The sequence below is a fragment of the Elaeis guineensis genome, chromosome 8 (assembly GCF_000442705.2).
Source record: "Elaeis guineensis isolate ETL-2024a chromosome 8, EG11, whole genome shotgun sequence".
In the NCBI taxonomy this organism is placed as follows: Eukaryota; Viridiplantae; Streptophyta; class Magnoliopsida; order Arecales; family Arecaceae; genus Elaeis; species Elaeis guineensis.
In genome coordinates, this window is record NC_026000.2 from 14,699,303 (window position 1) to 14,724,366 (window position 25,064).

Sequence of the window (25,064 nt, forward strand, 5' to 3'; positions counted from 1 at the left end):
TTGGGAAGCTCCTTCGGGTCTTGGGGGACGTCAAAACTGCCGAGAGCGAGCTCATCATCGCGCGAGGAACCCAAAGAGCATTTCCATCTCCCATAGGTATCAAACTTAGCCCCTCGATTTATTCACTATTTAGCTCGAATTTTCTTTTTCTTATTTCTAACCCCAATTCGTTCACATCTACAACCCCCTAATCAGAGGAACGAGTAATTCCTTTTTGAATTAAAGTTACGGCTTCGTTTTTGTTTTCTTGATCCGTTTTTACCATTTGATTTTGTTTCTTTCTTTAATTTAGACTGAAAATAATGTCACGGATCACTTTCATTCTTGATCTACTGTTAAATAATCCGCACTAATATTGCTAATTTTCGCTCGAAACCAGTTGATCTCTAGTAGCAGTGGAATCATGATCTTAGAATTCTAGGGTTTTCGTCTGCTCTTAATCGATCCTTATTTTGAAATTTTATCGATTACTATTTGACTCGATTTGATATAGTTAACATGGCTCATCCTAACGTAGGATTTATTTATCTATTCAGGGGCTAGAAGAAAAGAATGGATCAATCAGATTTTAAAAACATGGAGGATGAGGATTCACCGGTCATGAAGACGATCAAGGGAGCGACGACGGGTTTAGCTGCCGGTTTTCTCTGAGGCACCGTCGTTGCAACCTGGCATGACGTGCCCCGTGTAGAGAGGCATGTAGCGCTGCCCGGGTTAATTAGAACCTTGAAGATGTGCGGTAACTACGGACTTACCTTTGCTGCCATTGGAGGGCTCTACATTGGTGTAGAGCAGTTGGTGCAAAAGGAAAGGATTAAGAGGGATTTTATCAATGGTGCGGTCGGTGCTTTTGTTGCTGGAGCATCAGTTTATGGGTTTAAAGGTATTATAGTTATTAGCATTTTGATTTTCTTGTATTATGAATTTTAAACTTGCATTTCTTGTAGAGAAGTAGGAATTTAATTGTTCGAAAGTGGTTCCTGAGGAGGGATTTGTGATAATAATGTGTGATTTCATATTCTTTGATTGTGCTCATCATATTGATTTCTACCTATAACTAGCTTATAGTCCGATCGTTTGTATGTCTGCACAATAGGAGTTGGCTGGTAAACACTCATATATAGGTGACAATATTTCTTTTGATCTTTTACTTATTTGTTTAAGCATGGAAACCATTTGCTAATAACAATTTAAATTCTAACTCAAGATATTGCAATTGTGAAAATGCAGAAGCTAACTATTGTGACATGTATGTTAGTCTTACCATGAGAATCTTCATTTCCTTACCCACTTTGGCAACACTTCCCTTATCCTTGATCTCTTTGTTGCATCACCACCTTCTTTCTGCTTAGTTGTTAGTTATGTTCTCTATCAGAAGTATTTCCAAAAATGCACATTTACCCATCAAGTATCAACGACATTTACCTATGCTACTGCACTGTTTCGAACCATAGACTTCCATCTTGTTGACAAGTTTGTTTTCAAACAATAGCCAATGTAATATTTTTTCTCTCAAAAGGATTAATGTACAAGTAGATGTAGTAATTGCTTGCTTAAGAGGATCTAAGATTCATGTTCTTTACTTATATTTTTCCTTTCTCATGAATGGTGTACAAATAAATTAGTTGTCATCCTCTTGAAAATTTCTTGAAGATTCACGAAGTATTAATTTGTTATCACACAAAGCTTGAATTGTTTTAAATACTTAGCGTACACTGTGTCTCTAATTTCTATACCACAACATTTTATGTTTCAACACCCTTTAGACTTAGGTGTACTGATGTTTACAATTCTCGTTTTCTTAAGAACCACAATCAATAACTATAGATAACTATTTGTATCCTATCTGTTTAGTGCTACGGAGTCCTTCACCATTCATTCCTATCGATGACTACAACTAGGGCTATGTCTAACCTCTTCAAACCTTCCTAGAACTCCTTGAGTCTTTCCCTCAAGCAAAATCTTTCCATTTAAATTTAACCTTATTTTCTTATTATGGCCTTATGTGGCCTTCATTGCATATAGTGATACCTTTATGGCTGGTGCTTAAAGAAACAATCGAAAGTTACATTATGCATGTTTAACATATTGCTAAGTATTTCTTGGGATAATAAAAAACCATATGGTCCTTATGAAATAAAAACAGTCACCAAGGAAAAGGAGGGGGGGGGAGGTGTACATCGGAGGTATCATTTCTGTGAAATCATTGGTGGCAGCAGAGCACTGAGAGAGAGGGGGGCGAGGGGAGAGGAAGGTCCTGATAGTATGATTGAGAGAGAGGGAGAAAGGGAGAGGGGAATTAAGAGACAACTTCTCCTACTGGACCTACTCCTTGCTTCTATTTTTGCTCTTATTTTTGCTTCCAAAAGCTCTAAAGATTTTATAGACAATTAAAAAAAAAAAAAGGTTTTCATCATACATGTTGTTCAGTCTTAGTTCATTTTTCTTCTTGAGTTTTTGAAGTCAAAGGCATTAACAAAGAGGCCTAAATTTATTTATTTTCCTCAGCCATTTGCCACTCATTTCCCTTTGTTTACCTGCACTTATTCTCTAATGTGGCAAACTACTCTAATTTATGGTGGATAATTTTCGACTTTTTAGTGGATTCAATCCCCTCCTTTTATATTTTACCATACATTCGATATTCATACATCTACAATGCAAGTGCTTTACATTAAATCAAATGTCATCGATGAGGAAAACATCAAAGATGCAAGGTAACTATTTTAGTAAAGGAGGCATTATATTTAGCTCAAAGTGGTTAAATTCTTAGGTAATTGTCTACAAGGCTATCTACGTTTGCATATTTATTTTTCTCCACTAATGCATTTTACAATTTGCATGCATTTTTTAAAAAAGGGAAAATGATTATAAATGCCATTTTTGATAGATTTTCAGGATTCATCACTGTGTTTGGCATGCTATAAAACTATTTCTAGGAAATTGTTTGCAATGAGTGGTTTGCCTTGAAAACTATTAGAGAAAATGTAGATTTTTGCATTTAAGCTGGCTTAGAAATTTTAGACATTGTCTTCCGAAAAAGAGCCCCTATGATGACAGGACAATATGTAGATAGACTTGATTTTATGAAACATCTTAATCTTTACAAGGTTGACATGGGGGTGGAGGAGAGACATGATTAAAGGGAGGAGGTTGAAGTATTGTGCTCTCCACCTAGGAAGCAACATATTTATAAGTCAAAATGGAGGTTCAAATAAGGAAGTTAAATAGAATTGGCACTATTATTTTTTGAAGATATTGTATGGCCTTTATTTTATTAATGAACGAAAGAATTACTAGTGTAATGATTTAACTTTTCATAAAAAATGGAGTTTATAAACCAAGGATTTGAGAGTAAAACCAAGGATTTGAGAGTAATTGCTATTTGGGTGGTGGAATGGTTATGTCCTGTAGTAAGTTTATCCTCTCTCTCTCCCCCCCCCCCCATGTGTATGTGTGTGTGTTTCAGAGTGAACAAGGCACTCCCATTAGATTGCTAACAATGCGTATAATGCACTTTCTGTAGATAGCTTCATAAAAGCAATAATTGTAAATGTAACATGAGCCATTATCACAAGCAATCATAGTTATCAACAAGCCCAGAGAGAACCCAGGCAATAACCTAGCCTATAACCCAAACACAAGCAACTAACTGATTATCATTCTTTGTTCGGTACTTCATGTGCATGAACGAAAATTTTGTCTTATGTTTGGTGAAGTTATTTTGGGCATGCTTTCAGGAATACACAGTGAATGTATTGTGTAAGTATTCATGGTGATTAAAAACACCTCAGGAGATACTGTATTTTGTAGAGTCTATGTTATGACTTATAATATACTATGTTAGAATGCAAATCATTATTGTCTTAGCTCAAATGTTGAGGACTGCTGAGCTTCTGAGATCCTGGGTGTTCATTTTAAGTTTGTGAATGGGAGGGCTTTCTAAGGTGACTAATTCAACAATTAGTTTATTATAAAATTTTTAGTACAACCTGATTTTTTCTTGGTATATTTTTTCACTCTTATAACAGTGCAATTTTTAACGCATCTATATACATACATGTATATATATGCATGCTTATGTACACATATATCTATTCTATAAATATCCATACATATGTATACATGTTATATATGCATGTGATTGTGTCTGAACATAATAAAAGAGGAAGACACATTTAGCAAGGCTAATGTCTTCTTATGCCTTTTACAGGTCTACTTCTACGGTCAGGAAATCCTCTTAATTTTCCTCAGGTTGTATATAGTTCATTTTAGTCACATGGATAGCTACTGCAAAATATTTTTAAGTCAAAAAAATAAACTGAACCTTGGAAGATATTTATAAGATTTACTTTTGTATGGAATATGTGAAATAAAAATTTATGGAGAGTGAACATATTTTTCTCAGGCATGTTTACTTTTGTTTTGTGGAGCCCTTAGCCTTGACATTGCATATTGAAGAAGCTTCTGAACAGAAAAGCTTGGTTAATGTAACAAACTAGGACTTTCTATATTTCCTTCATATTTCTGGTATGATTAAATGAGGGAGTCTGTGTATTTAGACTTTATAGTGTATTAGTTAAATTACATATAGATCAATAGATGGCTTGAACCTTTGGCTAGTTGAGAAGCCATGTAATAAAGTATATATAGCAAACTTTGGATTTAATTGTTCAGAAAAGACCTGGTTTGTTGTTTGTTTGATTATGTTAGGATTTTTAAGGAGTGATTTTGGGAACTTTGTAACAATTTTCTATGGAAGTCCAGGTTTGCAATATCAGATCTGGCATTTGAGATGAAAAGTATATACTTCATGCAATTATTTAACAATTTCTCCCATCTTTTCCTTTTTATCTTAATGCTTTCACCCTCTATCTTTACTTTGATTCATTTCCATATGTAGTTCTCTTAAAATGATTTTCTGACTCCACAAGGCTTCATGGTTCCCCATTGGTGTATTTACATGAATACATAATATGGTCTGTTTTTTTAAAAAATCTCAAATAAATTTGGAATATCTAATTTTATTTATACCTTTCTTATCCATTAGGCCTCATTTTCCCATTTATTCACAGGAATATATAATATCTAGCCTCATTAACATCTTTCTTATCACTAATATTTTTTAAATTAATTTTTCTCCTCCACCCTTACAACTGGTATACAAATTTCTGGCCCTGCTTGATGCTGTAGAATGTGTGGCCATATAAAAGCTTTGAAACTACTTGGTTTCGATGATATATAAATTTGTAAGTACTACAGTAACTGCGATGGAGATCATTGTGATATCTAACGTTTGAAAAGGTACATGGAGAGCTGCACCCAAGCTATGATTGCATACCGTTTGCTCTTGATAAAACACTACACAAAAGATGCTGAGCAATACCATTGTGATACTGTTTCTTTTTTCCAGGGGCAGGACCACATAAGCTGGAGAATCGTAAATGCTGCTTCTAAAAAACATGTTATGTTTATTTTATTAGAAGTATTGTCCCAGGGGCATATCTAACCTACTTGCATTTCTAAATCTTTACCCTCTAAGTGGCCTTTCCAATTTCATAGCCAGCCTGTCTCTGGTCTAAAGTTGCATTGCATAGGAATTTAAGATTGATTCCTCCAGGACTGAATCATGTCAAGAACTGGTCATAAAGTGTTTTCAAACTTTGATAACCACACTATGATCCATGGAGCCTTTGTGTTGATTTTATATCAGTTAATTTCATATTTTTTATATATTTTGATATAATTAGATTTGACAGTTTAAGAAGGTTCTCTCTCTCCATCTATAAATTTGTGGTGGGAGCCTGTGGCAATGGTTGTGCATGTTCATTTATATATAATGTACTTCTAGTTTGGTAGCTTAATGTCTGCTGATAATAAGTTCTGGTCTTTCTATCATATTTTTAAGTTGATTGCATTAGTTTATAGTCTGCATGGTAATAGGCTGGCCATTGGCGGAGCTACGTAGAGGCACGGGGGGCCATGGCAACCCCCCCCGGATGCGCCCACGTCATCACTTTTATTTTGTCTCATCTGTTTCGTCCAAGTCCCATCCACCCACAAGGGCCCACACCCACATCCCCCTTCGCCCTCGCACCACGCGTTGTGTGTAGTCTTTTTTTATTTTTTTAATTGGGTAAACGAAACGACGTTCGTTTCGTCCAAACCCCATCCCACACCACACCCCACCCCCACCCCCGCTGCGCATTGCACTAGTGCGAAGTCTTTTTTTATTTTTTAATAGGGTAAATGAAACGACGTCTGTTTCGTCCAAAGCCCTCCCCTCCCCCCTGCATGCCGCGCATTGCACCAGTGCACCCCCTCGGCTTTTCTTCCCCCATCACAACAGTCATCGGAAGCCAGCATCGGCATCCCACTAGCCCTCCACCATCGTCAGATGTCATTGCGTCGATTGATCGAAGAAGATATCAACAATTCAGTGGAAAAAACTCCTAAATTAAGGATTTAAAATTGAATAATTCTGAAATAATTTATGTCGTTTGTCTTCTTTCCATTCAATTTAGTTTAAAATTTAATTTGCTAAATTTAGTTTGAATTTGTGAATTGAATTGATGTATTTGTGATTTGTATTTTGTTCTCTAACATTTAATTTAGTTTATGTGATTAATTAGTAAATTAGTGAGTTGCTCATTTTTTTTCGTAATTTTTTTGTTAATTGCTATTGTTTTAGGTCATTCTTTGCTTGGAATTTAATCATAAGTGATCGGAAGCAAAAAAAAAAACTTGATTTCTTTAAGAAAAGTGGTGAAAGTAGTTTTCAAGGAGATAATGATGGGTTTAGCCAAAACAAAAAACAAAAGGGAGATAATAATGAGTCTTTCAATCCAAGTGAGCAAGTCCATTCGGTCCCTATATCTCTGGTGGTTGAGGATCTTTCTCCTATGTCTCCAATGGTTGAAAATCCTCCTAGTTTTTCTTGTATAGAACGTGATCTGGGATTGCGTAAACCTATATGGGATTATCCAGTTAATCAACGAGATGAAATAAGAGGGCTTATTTGACATCTGGACCTTATCAAATCAAACTTTCCATTTTTTCATTTTATGGAGAAAAGCACTGTCGTCGTTTTCAGGTTTCTTGGTATTCTAAATTTTTTTGGCTTGAATATTCTCTTGCAAAGGATGCTGCATTTTGTCTTTCATGTTATCTTTTTTCGGCGAAACCAAGCGTACAAAGTGGTTATGATGCATTCACAATTATTGATTTCAGAAATTAAAAAAAGGTAAAATATGGAAAGAATTGTGCTTTTCTCAAACATATGGAATGAGATCAATGTTCTCCGTGTAATAATGCTATAAGACATTGCTCAACTTTATTAAACCAGCCTGGGCATATTGATAAGGTAACAGAGAGACAATCAGAAGAACAAAAGAAGAAGAATAGACTTCGAGTCAAAACATCAATTAATGCCATTCGCTGGCTTGCATTTCAAGGGATGGCTTTTAGAGCTCATGATGAGTCTGTTAATTCAAAAAATCGTGAAATTTTTTTTGAGTTGATTGAATTTGCAGCATTTTATAATGATGAAGTGAAAATTGTTGTCTTAGAAAATGCTCCATCATATGCAAAGTACACATTCCCTATGATTCAAAAAGAGATCTTGCATATTTTGGCAAACAATGTGAGAAAGAAAATACGAAAAGTTGGAGATTCTAAATTTTGCATTATTGTTAATGAAGCAAGTGATGAATCCAAAAGAGAACAAATGGCTATTGTTCTTCACTTTGTTGACATTAGAAGCTGCATACAAGAACGTGTCATAGATCTTGTCTATGTTAAAGATACATCAGCAGGCACTTTGTTTTCTTCGATTTGTGCTATTCTTTCTCACCATGGTCTTGATGTCCAAAATCTACGTGGTCAAGATTATGATGTCGCTAGTAACATGCGAGGTGAATGGAAGAGATTGCAGGCATTATTTCTCAATGAATGCCCTTATGCATATTATGTATATTGCATGGCTCATCAATTACAGTTGGCTTTGGTTACAGCTGCTAGAGAGGTGTTTGTTATTCATAATTTTTTTTTAAATTTAACCTTTGCCGTTAATGCTGTGACTGGTTCTTATAAGCGACAGGATGAGTTACTAGCCGCTCAACAAACTAAGATTGCACAAATGTTAGCTATTGATAATGATGATAATGGAGGAATCAAAACAGAAAAAAGTGCCAATCAACTTGGTACTTTGAAATGATCAGGTGATATTCGTTGGAGTTCTCATTTTGATTCTATTTACAGTCTTATTAGATTGTTTAATGCAACTTGTTCAGTTCTTGAAAGTATTAAAAATGATGGATCTAACTACAAAACAAAAGGAGATGCTGTTGCAGCTCTCAAAAGGATCACTTCCTTTGAGTTCATTTTTATTTTGCACCTGACGAAAGAAATTATGGACATCATTGATATTGTTTGTTAGAGTTTACAACAAAAGTCTCAAGATATTGTTAATGTAATGCACATGGTGTCAACTACAACATCGTTGATTCAACAGTTTAGAGATGATGGATGGAATTCTTTTCTAGAAAATGTTATATTGTTTTGCACAAATCACAGTATTGATGTTTCGAATTTTATTGCTCCACATGTTGCAGGTCGCAGTGGTCGCCGACTAACTAATATTACTGTGGAGCATTATTATCATGTTGATATTTTTAATACTGCTATAGACTTTCAGCTGCAGGAGATATCTATAAGGTTTAATGAGCGAGTCATCGAGCTTTTGAAACATAGCTCTGTCTGGATTCGAGGTCCTTTGACATTGATGCTATTTGTTCCCTTGTAGAGAAGTATTATCCTTTTGATTTCACAGAGAATGAGAGGATCACTTTCAGATATCAGTTGCAACATTTTCATATTGATTTTCCGAATGATCTAGACTTCAAGAGATTGTCATCTATTAGAGAATTGTGTCAATATTTAACAGAGACGATGAAGTCGAGGATTTATTATCTTGTTGATAGATTGATTCGTCTTATTTTGATTCTTTCAGTATCTACTGCAACTACTAAACGTGCTTTTTCAACAATGAAATTTTTGAAGACTAGATTGCATAATAAATGGAGGACGAATTTCTTGCTGATAGCTTGGTCGTTTATGTTGAAAGAGAAATTGTAGAGACATTTAGTTTAGATTTTATTCTTGATGAATTTGTATCTTTAAAAGAACATCGTTTGCAATTTTAGTTTTAAATTATAATAATAAAAAATTTTAAATTATATCCTATATGTATTATTTTGGCCCCCCGTAACTTAATTTCCTAGCTCCGCCACTAAGGCTAGCTGAAGTCCTGGGGTCGTCAGGGTTAAGTTTGGTACAGTTAGTAATCTTTTTTTTCCCTAAGGATGTGGGGGGTGGCGAGGGGAGCCTAGAGCTCTATGAAATCCAGTCTTTGTAATTTCAAATTAAATAGCTGTAATGATCATATATATATATATATATATATATATATATAAAAGCAATTACTTTTCTCATCTCTATATATTCTTGTATTCATGCATGTGCATATTTTTCTTGAATAAAATAGATTTTGAAATAAAACATTGTTGGTTGCTGAGAAATAAATATTTATCTGAGTGTAAACCCGATGAATGGTCTCCTTGAGATGTTTGGACTTTGGATTGGGTTTTGCAGTGGCTTATGGATTTATACAAGACTTTCTCTTTGGTTTTTACCCTTAGTGGAAATTCATATTACAAAAATAATGATACCTATTTTTTATTTGATTATAGTTGCACAATGCAGGAGTTGGAAAGAGAAGTGAATGTTTATGTGCAAGAGCAAGGAAATGGTGCTTTGAGAATATAAAAAATAAAAGGCCATATCTAGCATTGTATCTGATAATAATTTGACTGCTAATGATATCTAAGGTTTTGACTGAGGTAAAAGTAGAAAGGAACATAGATCACTTAATATTGATTTATTTGTGGTCATGGAAATAATAATGGTGTGGCATTTGAGACTTCACAAGTTGTCTTGGAATGATAGGGCGTACATGATTCTATAATGCAACGATCTTTAGTTATTCTCAAATGAGTCCATCATTATTTTAAAGGTCTGGAAAATAGTTTCTGAGATGCTTACCAGAGAACTCGCAACCATTCTGAAATGGAACTGCTCTAAACATGAAGTGAATTTTCTTGGTCTATTTTCCATATTCTTTTTGGGTACAAATGAGTTAGTTTTCTACATTTGCAGAGTTTTGTTCTTTCATGATGCATTGAGTCCTTTGTATCTTATTATTTTCATGGTTCTGCCATTCCAGTTTCTTCTTTTTCGGCGTGTAATGGGACCCAATGAAGCTTCTCTTGCCTTCATTATGTTCTATGTTTTTTAATTTTGGTGGATACTTTATAATCTACAGGAAGGAGCATTCAAACAGCCATCTCTGCAGGATCTTGTCTGGCTTTCACTTCTGCTGTGCTGGACATTGGTGGTCGGACTACAAGAATTGATACCGGTAAAGAGTACTACCCGTACACAACTGAGAAAAGACCTTCCATTTAAACGTAATTTCCTGTAAGATGATCTCTGACTCTTGTAATGACCTCAGCCGGATGGATCTTCAGGATCTCCTTGGATATGTTTCATGAAATTAGCATCTTAAGCCTACCAAAACTCTACATTTTTGTTGGCAATCTATTTTGAGCCAAAATCTTGAAATAAATCTTGTTTTTCTTTTGGTTGATTATCATGATGAAAGCATGTAAAATAATTCAGTTTGTTTGTGACGGTTGCAAAAGAGTGTGGACGTGTGGACCACGCCGCCGCATTTTTTGTTAGTCAGAATCTGTTTGCTTAAAACTAATCGATGCAATATGTAACCTATGAATACCCAACACTATGACTATCATATCAGGTTCATATAGACAGGTTAAGGTTCAAAATGACAGTTGGAGCAGGTAAAAGGAGTTCTCATGTTCCTTTGGTATCTGTTGTTTGCCATGTCTCTACAAATCTTCATCCAGCGTGTGATGCAAACCATAGTCTAGCTCGCCTAGCCAATTTATCAATTATTAACCCATGCACGAGTCATCTGTCCATGGAAACAGTGATAAGTTACATAGGCTGTTTTGTTTGATTGGAAATTGCAGAGTTTGAGATTAATCTACCTGCTATTGTTTGGGTGAGCATGATTAAAAGAAGGCGGTCTGGTGCATGAGGCACCTGTCATTGTGGGGTCTTTATAGCTTTATCCCCGTGTGTGGAGATGATTCCATGTTTGACTTGTGACCTTCAGGCTACGACGTAGCAATTTTACCATTATGCGGTCAGCATGATTAGAGCTTATAGATTAGATTGTGCATCTGCTAATTGGAAAATGGAAATGATCAGATTTGACGGTAGTGTCTCCTCAAGGGCATCTAACTTTTCTGGGGGGAAGCCATGCTTGTGAGTTGTTCGACTAAAATGTGAGAGAAGTTGGTCGCAAACTTCTTTGTCATCATGCTACGTATGGATGGATTTCCCATTCCCGACAATTATGGGGATCTTGTTTTCAAAGCAGAAAAATCTATATAACTTGCCGTTTAAAATTGTATGCTTATTAGAAGCCTTCTTCACCAGGAGAATGTATCTGATTTCCCGCTTCTGGAGGACGCATGGTCCAGAGATTGAAGGTTGGCAAAACACTTCCGGACTGGACTTGCTCTTGACGGCAGCTATAAGCATGGCAAGAGACGCGGTGGTGACCAACATACCAACCAAGTATGCTCCCTATTCCCAACGATTGAAATGAAGCAGTAGTTGCCTGGTGGTCTCGCTTGGTATGCGCGTAGCTCCTTTCTAGCAATTTTAAGCATGCAGATGGATTAGACTATTATTAACTATCACAATTTCAAATTGCCAATGTTCATAAGATGCGAATGTTTTTTTTTTTGGAGGGGGGTGGGGGTAAAGTACTTAGATATAATATTGAATGGTTAGCATTTTCTTATCACTGTGCAGATGCCCAAGGCATGCATATGAACGCTATAACTGTTATAATACAGAAGGCCTTGAACGCCCGTTTGAGAGTCCTTATATTTATCGTCTATATCCGTAAGATATTCATCACTCTATTTAATTATTTTTTTAAATAAGATGAAGCACTTATACAAATCTAATATAACTAGTTTTTAAGCCCACACACGTTGCATGCGAGTTTATAGATCATATTCATATAATTGATTATATTTATAAAAAAAATTTAATAACATGTCCATTTATATTCTTGATATTCATGAAGATTTTAATAACATCAGTTAATGGATATAAATAATTTTTAATATTTTTATAAAAAAATTTAATGAATATAAATAAATTTTAATATTTTTGTAAAAAAAAATTATGAATAACATACCGATTCATATTCTTGATATTCATAACTGAAAATCTTAATAACACCAGTTAACAGATATAAATGATCTTAAATTTTATTTATTAAGAATAGAATATGTGCATTCAATGCTTTGAGATAGAAGAGTCCATGTAGCATGCATAAAAAAAAAATGGACTGCTTATGTGGACAGCTTCATTTACAAATCAATCTTCTCTCACTTTTTACTTTAGCAATTTCAAGCATGCAGGTGGATTAGACTATTATTAACTATCACAATTTTAAATTGCCAATATACATAAGATGTGAATTTTTTTCTTTTTTTTTGAGAGGGGCAGGGGGCAAAGCACTTAGATATAATATTGAATGGTTAATATTTTCTTATCACTGTGCAGGTGCCTAAGGCATGCACATGAATAGTTGAACACTATAATTGTTCTAATATGGAAGGTCTTGAATGCCTATTTAGGAGTCCTTATATTTATCGTCTATGTCCGTGCTGTATCTATCGCTCTATTTAATTATTTTTTTTAAATAAGATAAAATACTTATACAAATTTAGTATAAATATAATCAAAAAAATTAAAAAATAAAATATCGTGAAAAAAATATAGGTGCCATCCTCACATCAATTTATAAAATATCCTTAGAATACCTCATAATATAGGAGGCCACTCAATCGATGGTACTATTCATCTTCCAGTAAATATATCTACACCATCCAATTGTCCTTCTTTCGAGGGAGAAAAGTTCATATAGCAATTAATAAAAGTTTATTTATCCATATGATAAGACAAAAAAAGAAATCCATATTAGATGAAACCATGGCTATCCACTCCTTTTTATCGAGCACATAGCATGTGTTCACCGTTGGTTTCCGCAAGGGAATGGGTTAATATCATTTGGGTGCAAGTCCATTTCTCCACTGTAACTGCATTGTTTTTAAAATGTTCCGAGCTGCACCTCACAGCTCTGAAAGCGCTCCAAACTCATTCATCCGCCTGCACATCTCTCAAAGTGACCAGTGAATGATTCAACGGTAGTGTTGCGCGAAGGAAGACGAAACGTTCGCTCGGACGGAAGATACAACCCGTGTCCGACAATAATAACCCGTATTCGATGGGATGGTGGCCGGGTTCCTTTTTATCTTCTGGTGGTCGTCGGTTGTCTCTCGTTGCGAGACAGGGAGAGAGAGAAGAAGGACAACAGAGAAGAAAACGATGTCTCTGAAAACCGTCGATGCGACCGTCTCGGAATTTGAGGAAGTTTTCGAGCGATTCCAATCGGAGAATTCCCAGAATCAACTGAAATTTCTGCTCTTCTTAGCGAACAAGGACCCCTCCACCTCCCTTACATGGTGCCCTGGTACTCTCTTTCCCCCTTTGTCTATGCATTTAAGTCCGTCAATTTCAGTATGTTTCTTCGATTTTTTGTTGTTTCGCAAGAAAGGAGAGTTTTTTCGTAATGGAAATAATCGATAAGGGATAATTGATCTGAGATTTGGCCCTGTCTTTGCTCGTTCGGTATTTTACCTTTCCTCCTTTTGTGGTTTGATGGCTATTTTTAATATAGGTAGTTGCCCGTTCGGTATTTGTTTTTGTTTCTAAGAAAAGTTACAATCGTAATCGTAAGGTTAGTCATGGTAGATATAATATAACGTCCTTTGTTTGGTAGGCCTTTCCTTGTTACATTTTGCTGGAACATTATATAACACGGGCTAGTAGTTGTCGTTTTATGATTCTTTATATGATTTCAAGGGAGGCATGTCATATGTCCGTGTAAACTTTTGATACCCGAAATGACTTTAGGTTTTCGTTTTCTAAAAAGATATGGTTTAAATTTTAGAATGAAAAGTAATAGTATGAGTTGTTTGTGTGAGAGTTATTCATATTTCTGTATCCAGTGAGGAATATAATGTTGCATGAGAAATAAGTTTTATTAACAATTTTTGTGCAATAAATGTTGACAATTGTCAATCCTCAAGGTTTTGATTATAGAGGGATTGTGAGTAAGCGGATTATAGTGCACCCCTACAACCACAAGCTTCATTTCTTGAATCACTATTTTGTTGTTGCTTTAGAGCAAGATGGAGTGTTGCAGAATTGTTTAGAGGTGTGAAGTGGCTGCATGATTTGCTGCCCATCAGTGAAGAATTCTGGTAAGCTACAATTCAGAGTTGGGCTCCCAAGGGCTATGTCATTCAAGAAGAACGGCACTTGTTTTTAGAGTTTTGAAGCTTAGGGTGACTTTCCTTGGAGTCATTTTATAACTTTCAGATGGAGATACCAGTTTAACGTGCATGAATTTCTATACTCTTCCTATTGGAAGATTTGGGTGCTTACATAAGTTATGGTCTACGGAATATAGTGACGAGATTTTGCATGCTTCATGGTAAGGAAGTGATGCTGCCCTGGAATTTAATTAACAGAAAATAAAGAGGAAATGGGTGAGAATTTGAAAGGGGATGAAGTGTGGGAGGAGTCCACCTCTTTGGATAGACCTTAGATAAGATCAAATCCAGAAAACTTAGTAAACAACTCTGGACAAGTACTAGATGATCTCAGACTCTGTAAATTTTTTTTTTTTTCACTGATCTGAAAATGTATACAATGAACCATATATAGACTCTTAGAAGTTTCAAGATAGTTACAGAACCTTGGACCAGACTTTTGACTAATAATTGATCTTGGAACTAGACCCTTGGACCACCTTGGAACTAGACTCTTAAATAGTAAATGCAGCCTAATAAAAATAGACTCTGGAAAGACTAAATGACTCTTAGAATAACCTGAAATTTGACTGAGAAATTCTAGAATAATCCAAGGAAATATCTGCTAAAAATATCTAGCTGAATCTGAGAAATTATCTGACTTATTTTCCATCAGTCCCCCCTTCTTGGAAAGAACTCATCTCCAACGAGTGAAAAGCTTGATATCAATCAAAAAGTTCTGGGTCGCAGCGCTGAAAATCTGAAGCAGTAATCCAAGTACTCTCAGAAATTGACTTTCCTTTCCATTTGACAAGAAACTTCTTGGATCTCCCATTTCTGGTGGAGACAATATGTTCATCAAGAACATCTTCAATGACATCCATGTTCTTTGGTACCTCTAGAAATCTTGGAGTTGGTATGACTGATGGAGCTTCCTCATTATCGCCATAATAAGGACTAAGATCCTCAATATTAAAAATTGGGCTGATACTAAGCTCCTCGAGCAATTCAAGTAAATAAGCATTTGCTCCAAGTCGCTTGAGCACTTTGAAAGGGCCTTATCTCCTACTTGAAAATCTACAAATCTCTTTTGCTTGTCTGCATCAGACTTGTATTGCTCATTACTGGCAGCAATTTTCTTCCTCACTTCTTCATGAATCTTATGGATTTGCTTACCAAATTTCTTAGCTTCTTGACTGGTCTGGCCTTTAATAGGTCATGGAACAAGGTCGACGACAGGTTGCCATGGCTTTAAACCTGTGACAATCTCGAAAAGAGACCATCCCATACTTCTATTTACACTACTATTGTAAGCACATTCTGCTGTTGGCAACATCAGATCCCATGATTTCACATTTTCGCCCATAAGGCAGTGCAAAAGATTGCACAAACTACTATTGATGACCTCCATTTGACCATCAGTTTGTGGATGGTAGGCCCTAGAAAACTTCAACTGTGTACCCATAAGTTTCAATAGGGTCTTCCAAAAGTAGCTTACAAATTTAACATCTCTATCAAAAACTATGGTCTTAGGAAGACCATGTAACCTCACTACTTCGTGGAAGAAAATTTGGGCAAGTTTTGATGCATCGGATGTTTTCAATAGGGAATAAAATAGGCCATTTTTTAAAATCTATCCATCACGATAAAGATTGGGTCATATCCTCTAGGTGTTTTAGGAAAGCCCTAAAACAAAATCCATAGACAAATCTTCCCATGGTACTTGAGGCATTGGAAGAGGTGTGTACAGCCCTGAATTCTGCTCGTCATCCTTTGAAACTTGATAAACACAACATTGCCAAATAATCTTTTCAACATCATGCCTTAGCCGCAGCCAATAGAATCTATCCTCCATCAAGGATGTTGTTGTGTCACGTCCAGTGTCCAGCTAGTCCTAAAATATAACTCCCAAATGACAAAATCATGAATTGAAGGATTTGGCAAGCATAATTGGTTACCATAGAAAAGATAGCCATTCGTCAAACTGAAATGAGGATGAGTAGCAGCCACGTTTTCCTGTAAATCTATATAAATTGTTCCAAAAAAGGGATCACTTGCATTCTCATTTTTTAACTCTTCAAAACCAGCCACTTTGATAGACATGACAGCCACCAAGATTGCCTGCCGACTGAGAGCATCTGCTGCCTTGTTTTCAGCACCTGAACAATGTCTGATCACATAGGAAAATTGTTGCAAATAAGCACTCCACCTAGTATGCTTGGAGCTTAGGTGTCTCTGGGAAATAAGATACTTCAATGCCTTGTGGTCGGAATATAAGATGAATTCCTTATAAGATAAATAATGCTTCCAGTGCTTGACAGCTTGGACTATAGCATAGAACTCAAGGTCATAAGTTGAGTATTTCTTCTTTGCTTCATTGAGTTTCTCACTATAATAAGCAACAGGATGCCCTTGTTGGCTAAGAACTACACCAATGCCTACATGTGATGCATCACAAGCGAGCTCAAACACCTTATCAAAATCTGTAATTTTTAAGATAGGTGTTTCTATCATCTTCATCTTTATTTCTTGAAAATCCTGATCAGTTGCCCTCATCCACACAAAATTTTCTTTTTTGAGGCATTCGGTAATTGGTGCGATGATGGAACTAAAATTGCGAATAAAACGCCGATTAAAAGTAGCTAATCCATGGAAGCTTCTTAGTTCACTTAAGCTGGTTGGTGTTGGCCAATCAAGAATAGCGTTCATGTTTTCAAGATCAGCCTTAATGCCTTCAAAAGAAATAATAAATCCCAAGAAACTGATACAATCAGTTAAGAATGCACGCTTCTTCAAATTGATATAGAACTTCTCCACCCGTAAAGTCATCAAAAACCTTTTGAGGTAAGTCAAGTGCCGCACTCTATTGCTGCTGTAAATCAGTATATCATTGAAGTATACCACCACAAATCTCCCAATATAGGGCCGTAGGAGATGCGCCATTACCCTCATGAACGTGCTTGGTGCATTGGTAAGGCTAAATGGCATCACCAGCCATTTGTAGAGACCGTCTTTTGTCTTAAAATCCATTTTCCATTCGTCACCTGGACGAATTCTGATTTGATGATACCCACTCGTGAGGTCAATTTTTGAAAATACCTTAGCTCCAGCCATTAAATTGAGCATATCATCAAGTCTAGGTATGAAAAATTGATACTTGATAGTTATTTTATTTGTGACTCGACTATCGATGCACATCCTCCAAGATCCATCTTTCTTGAGCATCAATAATGCTGAAACAACATAGGGGCTGAGGCTTTCTCTGATGAAACCTTTAGAAGATCTTCAGCTTGCCTTCTTAATTCTTCATGTTGAATTTCACGCATCAGGAGAAGTCCTTTTGGCAACTCCTTGGAAATTTAAGTCAACGAATTTTGATAATATTTGCTAGATATCAGAATCTGAATTAGGTAGTTGATGCTGATTGCTCTCCTGTTTTTCCATTGCAACCAACGCATAAGTAAGACCTTCCTTCTTGCTCTCTCCTATGAACCCCTTCATGGATAACACCTTTGGTTCTTTCTTTTCAACTGATTGCTTCACCTTGGACTCTTCATCTTTCATGGGCATCAACCTGATCTTTCTGCCTCAGTATGAGAAGGTGTAAGTATTCGCTTCCCCATCATGTAGCACTTTCCTATCATATTGCCATGGCCTTCCTAACGGAATATAAGCAACCTGCATCGGAATGACATCACACCATACTGTTTCTTTATATTGATCTCCAATTGAAAATGTTACCAAACATTGCTTTGTAACTGGAAGAGAAGTGTCATTGATCCAAGCAACTTTGTAGGGTTCCGGGTGTTGTCGGGGCTTTAGCTTGAGTTTGTCAATAAGTTCTTGTGAAACAACAATTGCACAGCTACCTCCATCAACGATGAGCTTCACAACTTGATCGCCATGTTCAACATTGGTGTGAAATATATTGGTGCGAAGCCAATGGTCTTCACGTCCTTGTTTTGGTGCTGTTTAGAGTCACGCATCACCATTGACGCTTGTTTTACTCCTACAGCTTCATCAATGTCATCTTCTTCTTCTTCAAGGGCTTGCACTGTGTCATTTTCTTCTTGAATATCAGCAGCCTCTTTCTCTCAAAAAAAAGTTAGATTCTTGCTTGGACACAATTTTGCAGAATGGCCCTTTCCTCCACGTTTATAACACTCAATTTGTCTCCCCTGTTTGCTGGAAGTTTCTGCAGCAATTCTTCCTGCAAAATCTGAAGTTCCAGGAAGACTTTTGCTAAAATTTGCTTTAACTGCAGCTTGTTGAGTTCTTGGATTAGGCTTCTTGGCAGCAAGGTCTTCTAATTGAGATACAGACCTTTTGGTGTGTGTCTGCCTTAACTGTTCTTCAATTTTCAAAACCATTTGATGAGCTTCATCAACACTAAAGAAGCGCACCGTCGTTAGCTCCTGCTTAATTTCAGCACATAACCCCATCTTATATCGAGATAAAAGTTGACGGTCATCTTTATCAACATGGCACCGAATGGTTAAGTCGTTGAACTTCTCCGTGTATTCTTCAATTGTCATTGCTCCTTGCCATAACTGCAATAATTCTTCATAAATTGAGTCCTCATAATCAAGAGGAAGATGCTTCTCTTGTAACTTGAGCTTCATTTCCTCCCAATGAATTATAGGAGGCTGCCCAAGTCTGTTGAGCTGCTCCTCAATGCTTCGCCACCACATACGTGCTTGCCCCTTTAGTTTCATTTTTGCAAATCTGATCTTTTGATCTTCAGACCTCTCATACCAATCAAAGTAGTCTTCCATTGCTGTTATCCAATCAGTGAAGAGATGAGGGTCAAGCTTCCCAGAACAATACAAAACATCAATATTAACCTTCTTGGTAATATCATCATAAGCCTCATGTTGTTGGAATATCTGTCAATAGTTCCCGACCAACCCCCTCTCAACAACAGGCTGAGGTTGATTTTGTTGGGATGGATGTTGTTGCACCATTCTTCTTGGTGCACCTGCATCACCGGCTTCTACCTCTTGACCATCTTCATGAGTTTCATTTTCAGCCTCAGGTCTTGGGTTTTCTAGAGCTGCTGCCCTTTCTATCTCTAGGTTAGTCACACGAGCAGAGAGATCTTGGAGTTGTGGAGCAATTTGTAAAAGTAAATCATCTCTTTGGCGATCCATGAACCTCCCGGGGTATTCCGTTCCACTTCTAGTGGCCATTAGGGCTCAATTACTGACAGCAACCTTGCTCTAATACCAAACTGATGCAGCCCCGGAATTTAATTAGCAGAAAATAAAGAGGAAATGGGTGAGAATTTGAAAGGGAATGAAGTGTGGGAGGAGTCCACCTTCTTGCATAGACCCAGATAAGATCAAATCCAGAAAACTTAATAAACAACTCTGGAAAAGCACCGGATAATCTCAGACCCTGTAAATTTTTTTTTTTTCACTGATCCAAAAATGCATACAATGGACCTTATATAGACTTTTAGAAGTTTCAGGATGGTTACAGACCCTTGGACCGGACTTTTGATTAATAAATGACCTTGGAACTGGCCCCTTGGACCAGATTTTTGACTAATAAATGACCTTAGAACTAGACTCTTGGACCAGACTTTTGACTAATAAATGACCTTGGAACTAGACTCTTAACTAGTAAATGCAACCTAATAAAAACAGACTCTGGAAAGACTAAATGACTCTTAGGGCTCGTTCTTTTGTGGGTAAATATCATGGGAAAGTTGGTCAACTTTCCTATTGACCAACTTACCCATGTTCTCACAGATTTCAAGATGGGTAAATTATTTTCCATGGGTGGCATTTACCCATGAAATAGGAGAAAAATTTTACCCATCCAGGAGATGGCTAAATGATTTTCCCATCAACCGGTAAAGTGATCTCTTAATTTTATTCCTAAAATATCCTTTTTCTCGTTTTCGATGCCTCTATTGTTAATGCCTAATAACTCAGACTAATAAAATATATCTTTATTAGAAATTGATAATTTTATTATGTTAGGATAATTTGGTATAGACTAAAAGCTTAGTTTGGTACAAAAAAAATTACTTAGTTTGGTACAAAAAAAATTAAGCTTTATAAATAAATCATCAAATTTGACCCAAGAAGCATAAAGGGTATTATGGGAAATATGGATAAAGTTTAGCAACTTACCCGGGAAAGTAATAATGCAAAAGAACATGGGTAACAGATTTCAAAGCCACTTTCCCATGTATAAAAGAACATAGGTAAGTTATTTTCCTGTCTAAATGTTACCTGGGAAATACTTACCCAGAAAAATATAGTTTCATGGGTAAATCTTTTACCTACAAAAGAACGGGCCCTTAGGATAACCTGAAATTTGACTGAGAAATTCTAGAATAATCTAAGGAAATATCTGCTAAAAATGTCTAGCTGAAGCTAAGAAACTTTTTGACTTATTTTCCATCAGGAAGATGGGATTATCAATTACCATTTTGTCATTTCTTTTCTAAAGAACCTTTATTAAAGCTTTGAATTACTACTCACATCACTTGCCACTCTCAAATACCATCTTCAAATTTCCTAGTTGTGAGCAAGAAATGGTGTGTCTTGTAAAAATTTTAAGTGTATTCAGCCACCAAGTCTTTTACCAGTTAATGATGGACTTTGATTATAGTCTTTGATGGAATGTCGGTTAAAGAGTTTTTGAGAGCAAGTTGTTGGGTTAGCTGGACATAAGTGAGAGGATTGGTTTGGACCCATGAGTATATTAAATTTCTGCGCATTAGTTTAGAGTGACCATTTTGTTATCATTGGCAGAATGCATGGTTCCTCCCTTTCCTTTTGAGAAATCCATTGAGAAGAGATAGGGGGTTTGGCAGACCCCGATCCATTCATACATAAAAGTCAAGGTATAAATAATAACACCGGTATTGTTCATCAGGCCCCATTTAGATTCCAAATTGACATGAAAAGCTGCTTTTCTTTTTTACCTTAAAAAAACACAATCTAATTGATACTGTGCCATATTTGAAATGCTTTTTTTGCTTTCATCTGGATTATGATGATCATCTGTCATATGGACATGATGAGTTATGGAAATCATGAAATGATAATGATGATGGCATGATGCTTAACATTTGGTAGTTGATGGAATACACTCTCAGTAGTTTCAGCATTACATATTTTTAAGTTATGCTACTATTGATCTTATTATTAAATTGTTTGATGAGGCAGCCAAACATGTTTATTGATGGAGGGATGCTTTATGGTAGTCTCATTATTCTAGTGCCCGTAATTCTAATAGATGACAATGACTATCGTAAAGAATAGAATCTCAATATTTTTTAAAATGTTCTTAAATTACTATGGTAATAATGGATCAAAGTTGAGTGGAGTAGTTTTACCTACACACTTCAGTTTTCCAAATTTTCATTATGGTACTTTGGCACCTATCAAATAGCGCGTGTTGTTTGTATTTGACAAAAGTTTGGCATGAGGCACAAGCACATGCTCCTTTCTCATCTCTTATTAATGAATGCTTTAGTATGAATGATACTACTTTATTTCTTAACCATTCCAAGTAAAAAAAATATATTACCTTAAATTGTCAATGCTTCTCACGAAGTGTGATACTTTTCCTTCTTTATTTCATATAATGGGACATAAATTTGGGGCCAATTTAGTGTAGCTTTTGTTTCCTGTTTTTTGTTTTCAGAAAACCTAGAAGAAAATGAACTAGATTGAACAACATGATGTGAGGCCCTTTTGTTTTTTGAAATTGTTTGTAAATGGTTTCTAGCTTTGGTAGCAAAGATTTGCTTTTAGAAAAGAGTGAAAATTAAAAGCAAGGAATAGCAGAAGTTTTGTGCAATGGCTATCTTCATTACTAATCTCCATATGGTATTTAACTAATTTGTAAAGAAATAAAAACACAAAAACAGCAAGGATGCCAAACAGGCTCTTGAGTTTCTTGATATGAAGTACCAGCAGTGTTAGTTTTTTTAAATCTACTGAACCGGCTTGAACAGCATTCTAGGCTAGGTGGCAGGTCAATGGTTCCACTGCAGGTCGATCACAATTCACTTGCTCCAACATAAAAGGCCTCAGACCCATCTGAAGTTCATTCTCTCTCAGCCCCAAATTAACTCTCTACCATTTCAATCTCTCTAATCACTTCTCTCTCATTAAGCCATCAATAATAGCCCCTCTCCTCTCTTCCCCTTAGTTGTAAGTAACCGCTTTTGGCATCACGAAAGCCAGTTGGAGGCCTATCTAAGTGGTGGTTTTGGGTTACCATTGCTTTGGTGGGAACATTAATTTAGGTTGTTGACCACTTTCTCTGTCGCTCTCTATCTGATGCCTTGCAGCTTCTTCACTGTTGAAGATCTTTGCCTATGACTTTTATTGGGAAGGAGCCAAAATCCCTAAGACTAGTCCTTTTTGATAAGAATGAAATAAAAGCCCTTTTTGATAAGGATGAAATAAAAATTAAGTTTAGATCAAATTGACAGCCATAGATTAGTTGTTTTGTAACAGCCTTGTAGTTGGATCTGTTATTTAGGCAATCTAGATAAAATAGAGGGTTGCCTCTACTCCATGGATGTTATGCAAACACCCCATACCTTCAAGATTATAGTGTAAAGTGATTTTGCTAAGTTTTAGAGAACAAGGGCCTAGCCACATATGATGGATTGTCTAGAATTTTGAAGAGGTGGATGCATGGTAAAATAGGAAGATTTAATAGTAGTCACCTTTATCATGATTTTCCACAATAGTGCATAAGAGAGGGAAAGAGAGGATAATTTGAAATCAACCAGATCTTGTGCATTTCTTAGGACTATTTATTGAGAAAATTTGCAGTTATTGACATGTATCGCTACTTTAGATTCATCTACAAGAGCTTATAAACAGATATAGTGAGCTTTAATTGGGCTTGAATTTCTAAATGCTGTAAATGCCTGCTTGATAACACTTTCAGTGGGCATTGGACATGAAGAGGAAAGAGGATATTAGCTCTGCTACCAAAGCATCACTATTCATCACTGCTATCGTAATTTGAAATCATCTGAGTTGCTGATATTTGATGCTTTGATTCATGAGCGTAGGTCATGACTACGTTCTCATACACTTAATATTTCTTTCAAAAAATTGCTTTCAATGGGCAAAATGAAACAGTACCTCGAATGCTTTTTTGCATTTGAGACAAATTATTGTCACTAAATTTGCTTCTTATCTAGTGAATTTTTTAGTTGCCCTATCTGACATGGAATGTTTGCAAAGTGGGCCCTTGAGGAGTGTAGCATCTAGGAGAAGTATCATGGCCAGCAAACTCTGGTGGCCTTCTAAACTTCTTGTGTTATACTGTTATGTCACTACCAAACAGAAAGAGTAGAAGAGTAGATCAGTGTGCTTAACACTTCTTTTTTTTTACCATCTATTGCACTTGATGCATTGTGATTTGTTCATGTGCATGACCATAAGGACTCCCTAACCTTAACTCTATGAGATATATTTGAAGAGGGCACAGTTTGCTTGCACATCTGTCGTCAGATCTGAAACTCTGATAGCTCAGCAATATTTGTTGTTTTTGAGATCTCAAAATGGTGCCACTACAACTATGTCTTACTCTGTATGCATGTAATATAGGAGCAGGACCATTACATCCTTACTGTAATATTGGATCAGATATTCCTGTTTTCATAACTGAAAGAATGAAAACTTTGTCCACGAAAATGATAATCTCTCTGTTAATATTGCAGATTGCAATGTGGCAGAGCCTGTAATTTATCAAAAACTGGAAGCATCACAAAACGATGTAGCACTCCTGAGAGGATATGTTGGAGATAAACCTACATGGAGAAATCCTAGCCATCCATGGAGAGTTGACCCAAGATTCAAGCTCACAGGGATTCCAACACTCATTCGATGGGAGAATGAAGCTATCATTGGACGCCTGGAAGACTATGAGGCTCATGTTGGAAACAAAATTGATGCCCTTCTAGCTAGCAATTGATCTTATTCTCTAGCAATGACTATTTTCGTTCTGTTCTGAAGAATAATATTTCACACCTTGAAGTTGTGATGGTAGACAACAAACTTCACAAGTTAGCATGCAAGAAACTTTATGTTATGTACCTTTGATTCTCAAGGTTTTTCCAATTAATGCAAAAGCTATGAAGAATAATGTTTCCCAGCTTGCAGTTGTGATGGTAGACAATAAGCTTAACAAGTTAGAATGCAAGAAATTTTTATGTTTTGTACCTTTGGATTCTTGAGGTTTTTCAGATTAATAGGAAATCTGTTATCAAGAATTTTACTCGGATGTGTTTCTGGGAAGACTCCAAGTAGACTTGGTACTTATGTGGTCCGTTGTTCGTTAGTAGTGATCATTGTCTGGTTCAAGGCATTTGAACGAGAATTATGGCCTTGCATGGTAAGTCACATGATTTTTTTAGGACTCGTTTGGTTGACAGGAAGTGGGGGAGGGGGGGGGAGTTTTAAGAGAAGAGAAAATGAAAAAAATATTTTTCATGAAAAATTATTTTTCACATTTCATGGGAAGTAGAAATCT

The 25,064-nt window shown here is 36.2% G+C and overlaps 1 protein-coding gene and 1 pseudogene across 1 annotated transcript; both read left to right on the top strand.

The window, feature by feature from the left end:
- The first annotated feature begins 540 nt into the window (after nt 1-540).
- LOC105050214 (outer envelope pore protein 16-3, chloroplastic/mitochondrial-like) lies at nt 541-10,711 on the top strand (annotated as a pseudogene).
- A 2,613-nt stretch (nt 10,712-13,324) lies between these two features.
- On the top strand, nt 13,325-24,804 carry LOC105050215 (thioredoxin-like protein Clot). The gene is made up of 2 exons (XM_010930147.4): nt 13,325-13,699; nt 24,253-24,804. The coding sequence occupies exons 1-2, from the start codon at nt 13,459-13,461 to the stop codon at nt 24,504-24,506; spliced, it is 495 nt and encodes a 164-aa protein (XP_010928449.1). The 5' UTR covers nt 13,325-13,458; the 3' UTR covers nt 24,507-24,804.
- The last annotated feature ends 260 nt before the right edge of the window (nt 24,805-25,064 follow it).

Coding starts and splice junctions, on each gene's coding strand:
- LOC105050215 (XM_010930147.4), top strand. CDS start 13,459: ATGGTGGCCGGGTTCCTTTTTATCTTCTGGTGGTCGTCGGTTGTCTCT. Junction 13,700..24,252: donor CTCCCTTACATGGTGCCCTG/GTACTCTCTTTC, acceptor TTAATATTGCAG/ATTGCAATGTGGCAGAGCCT.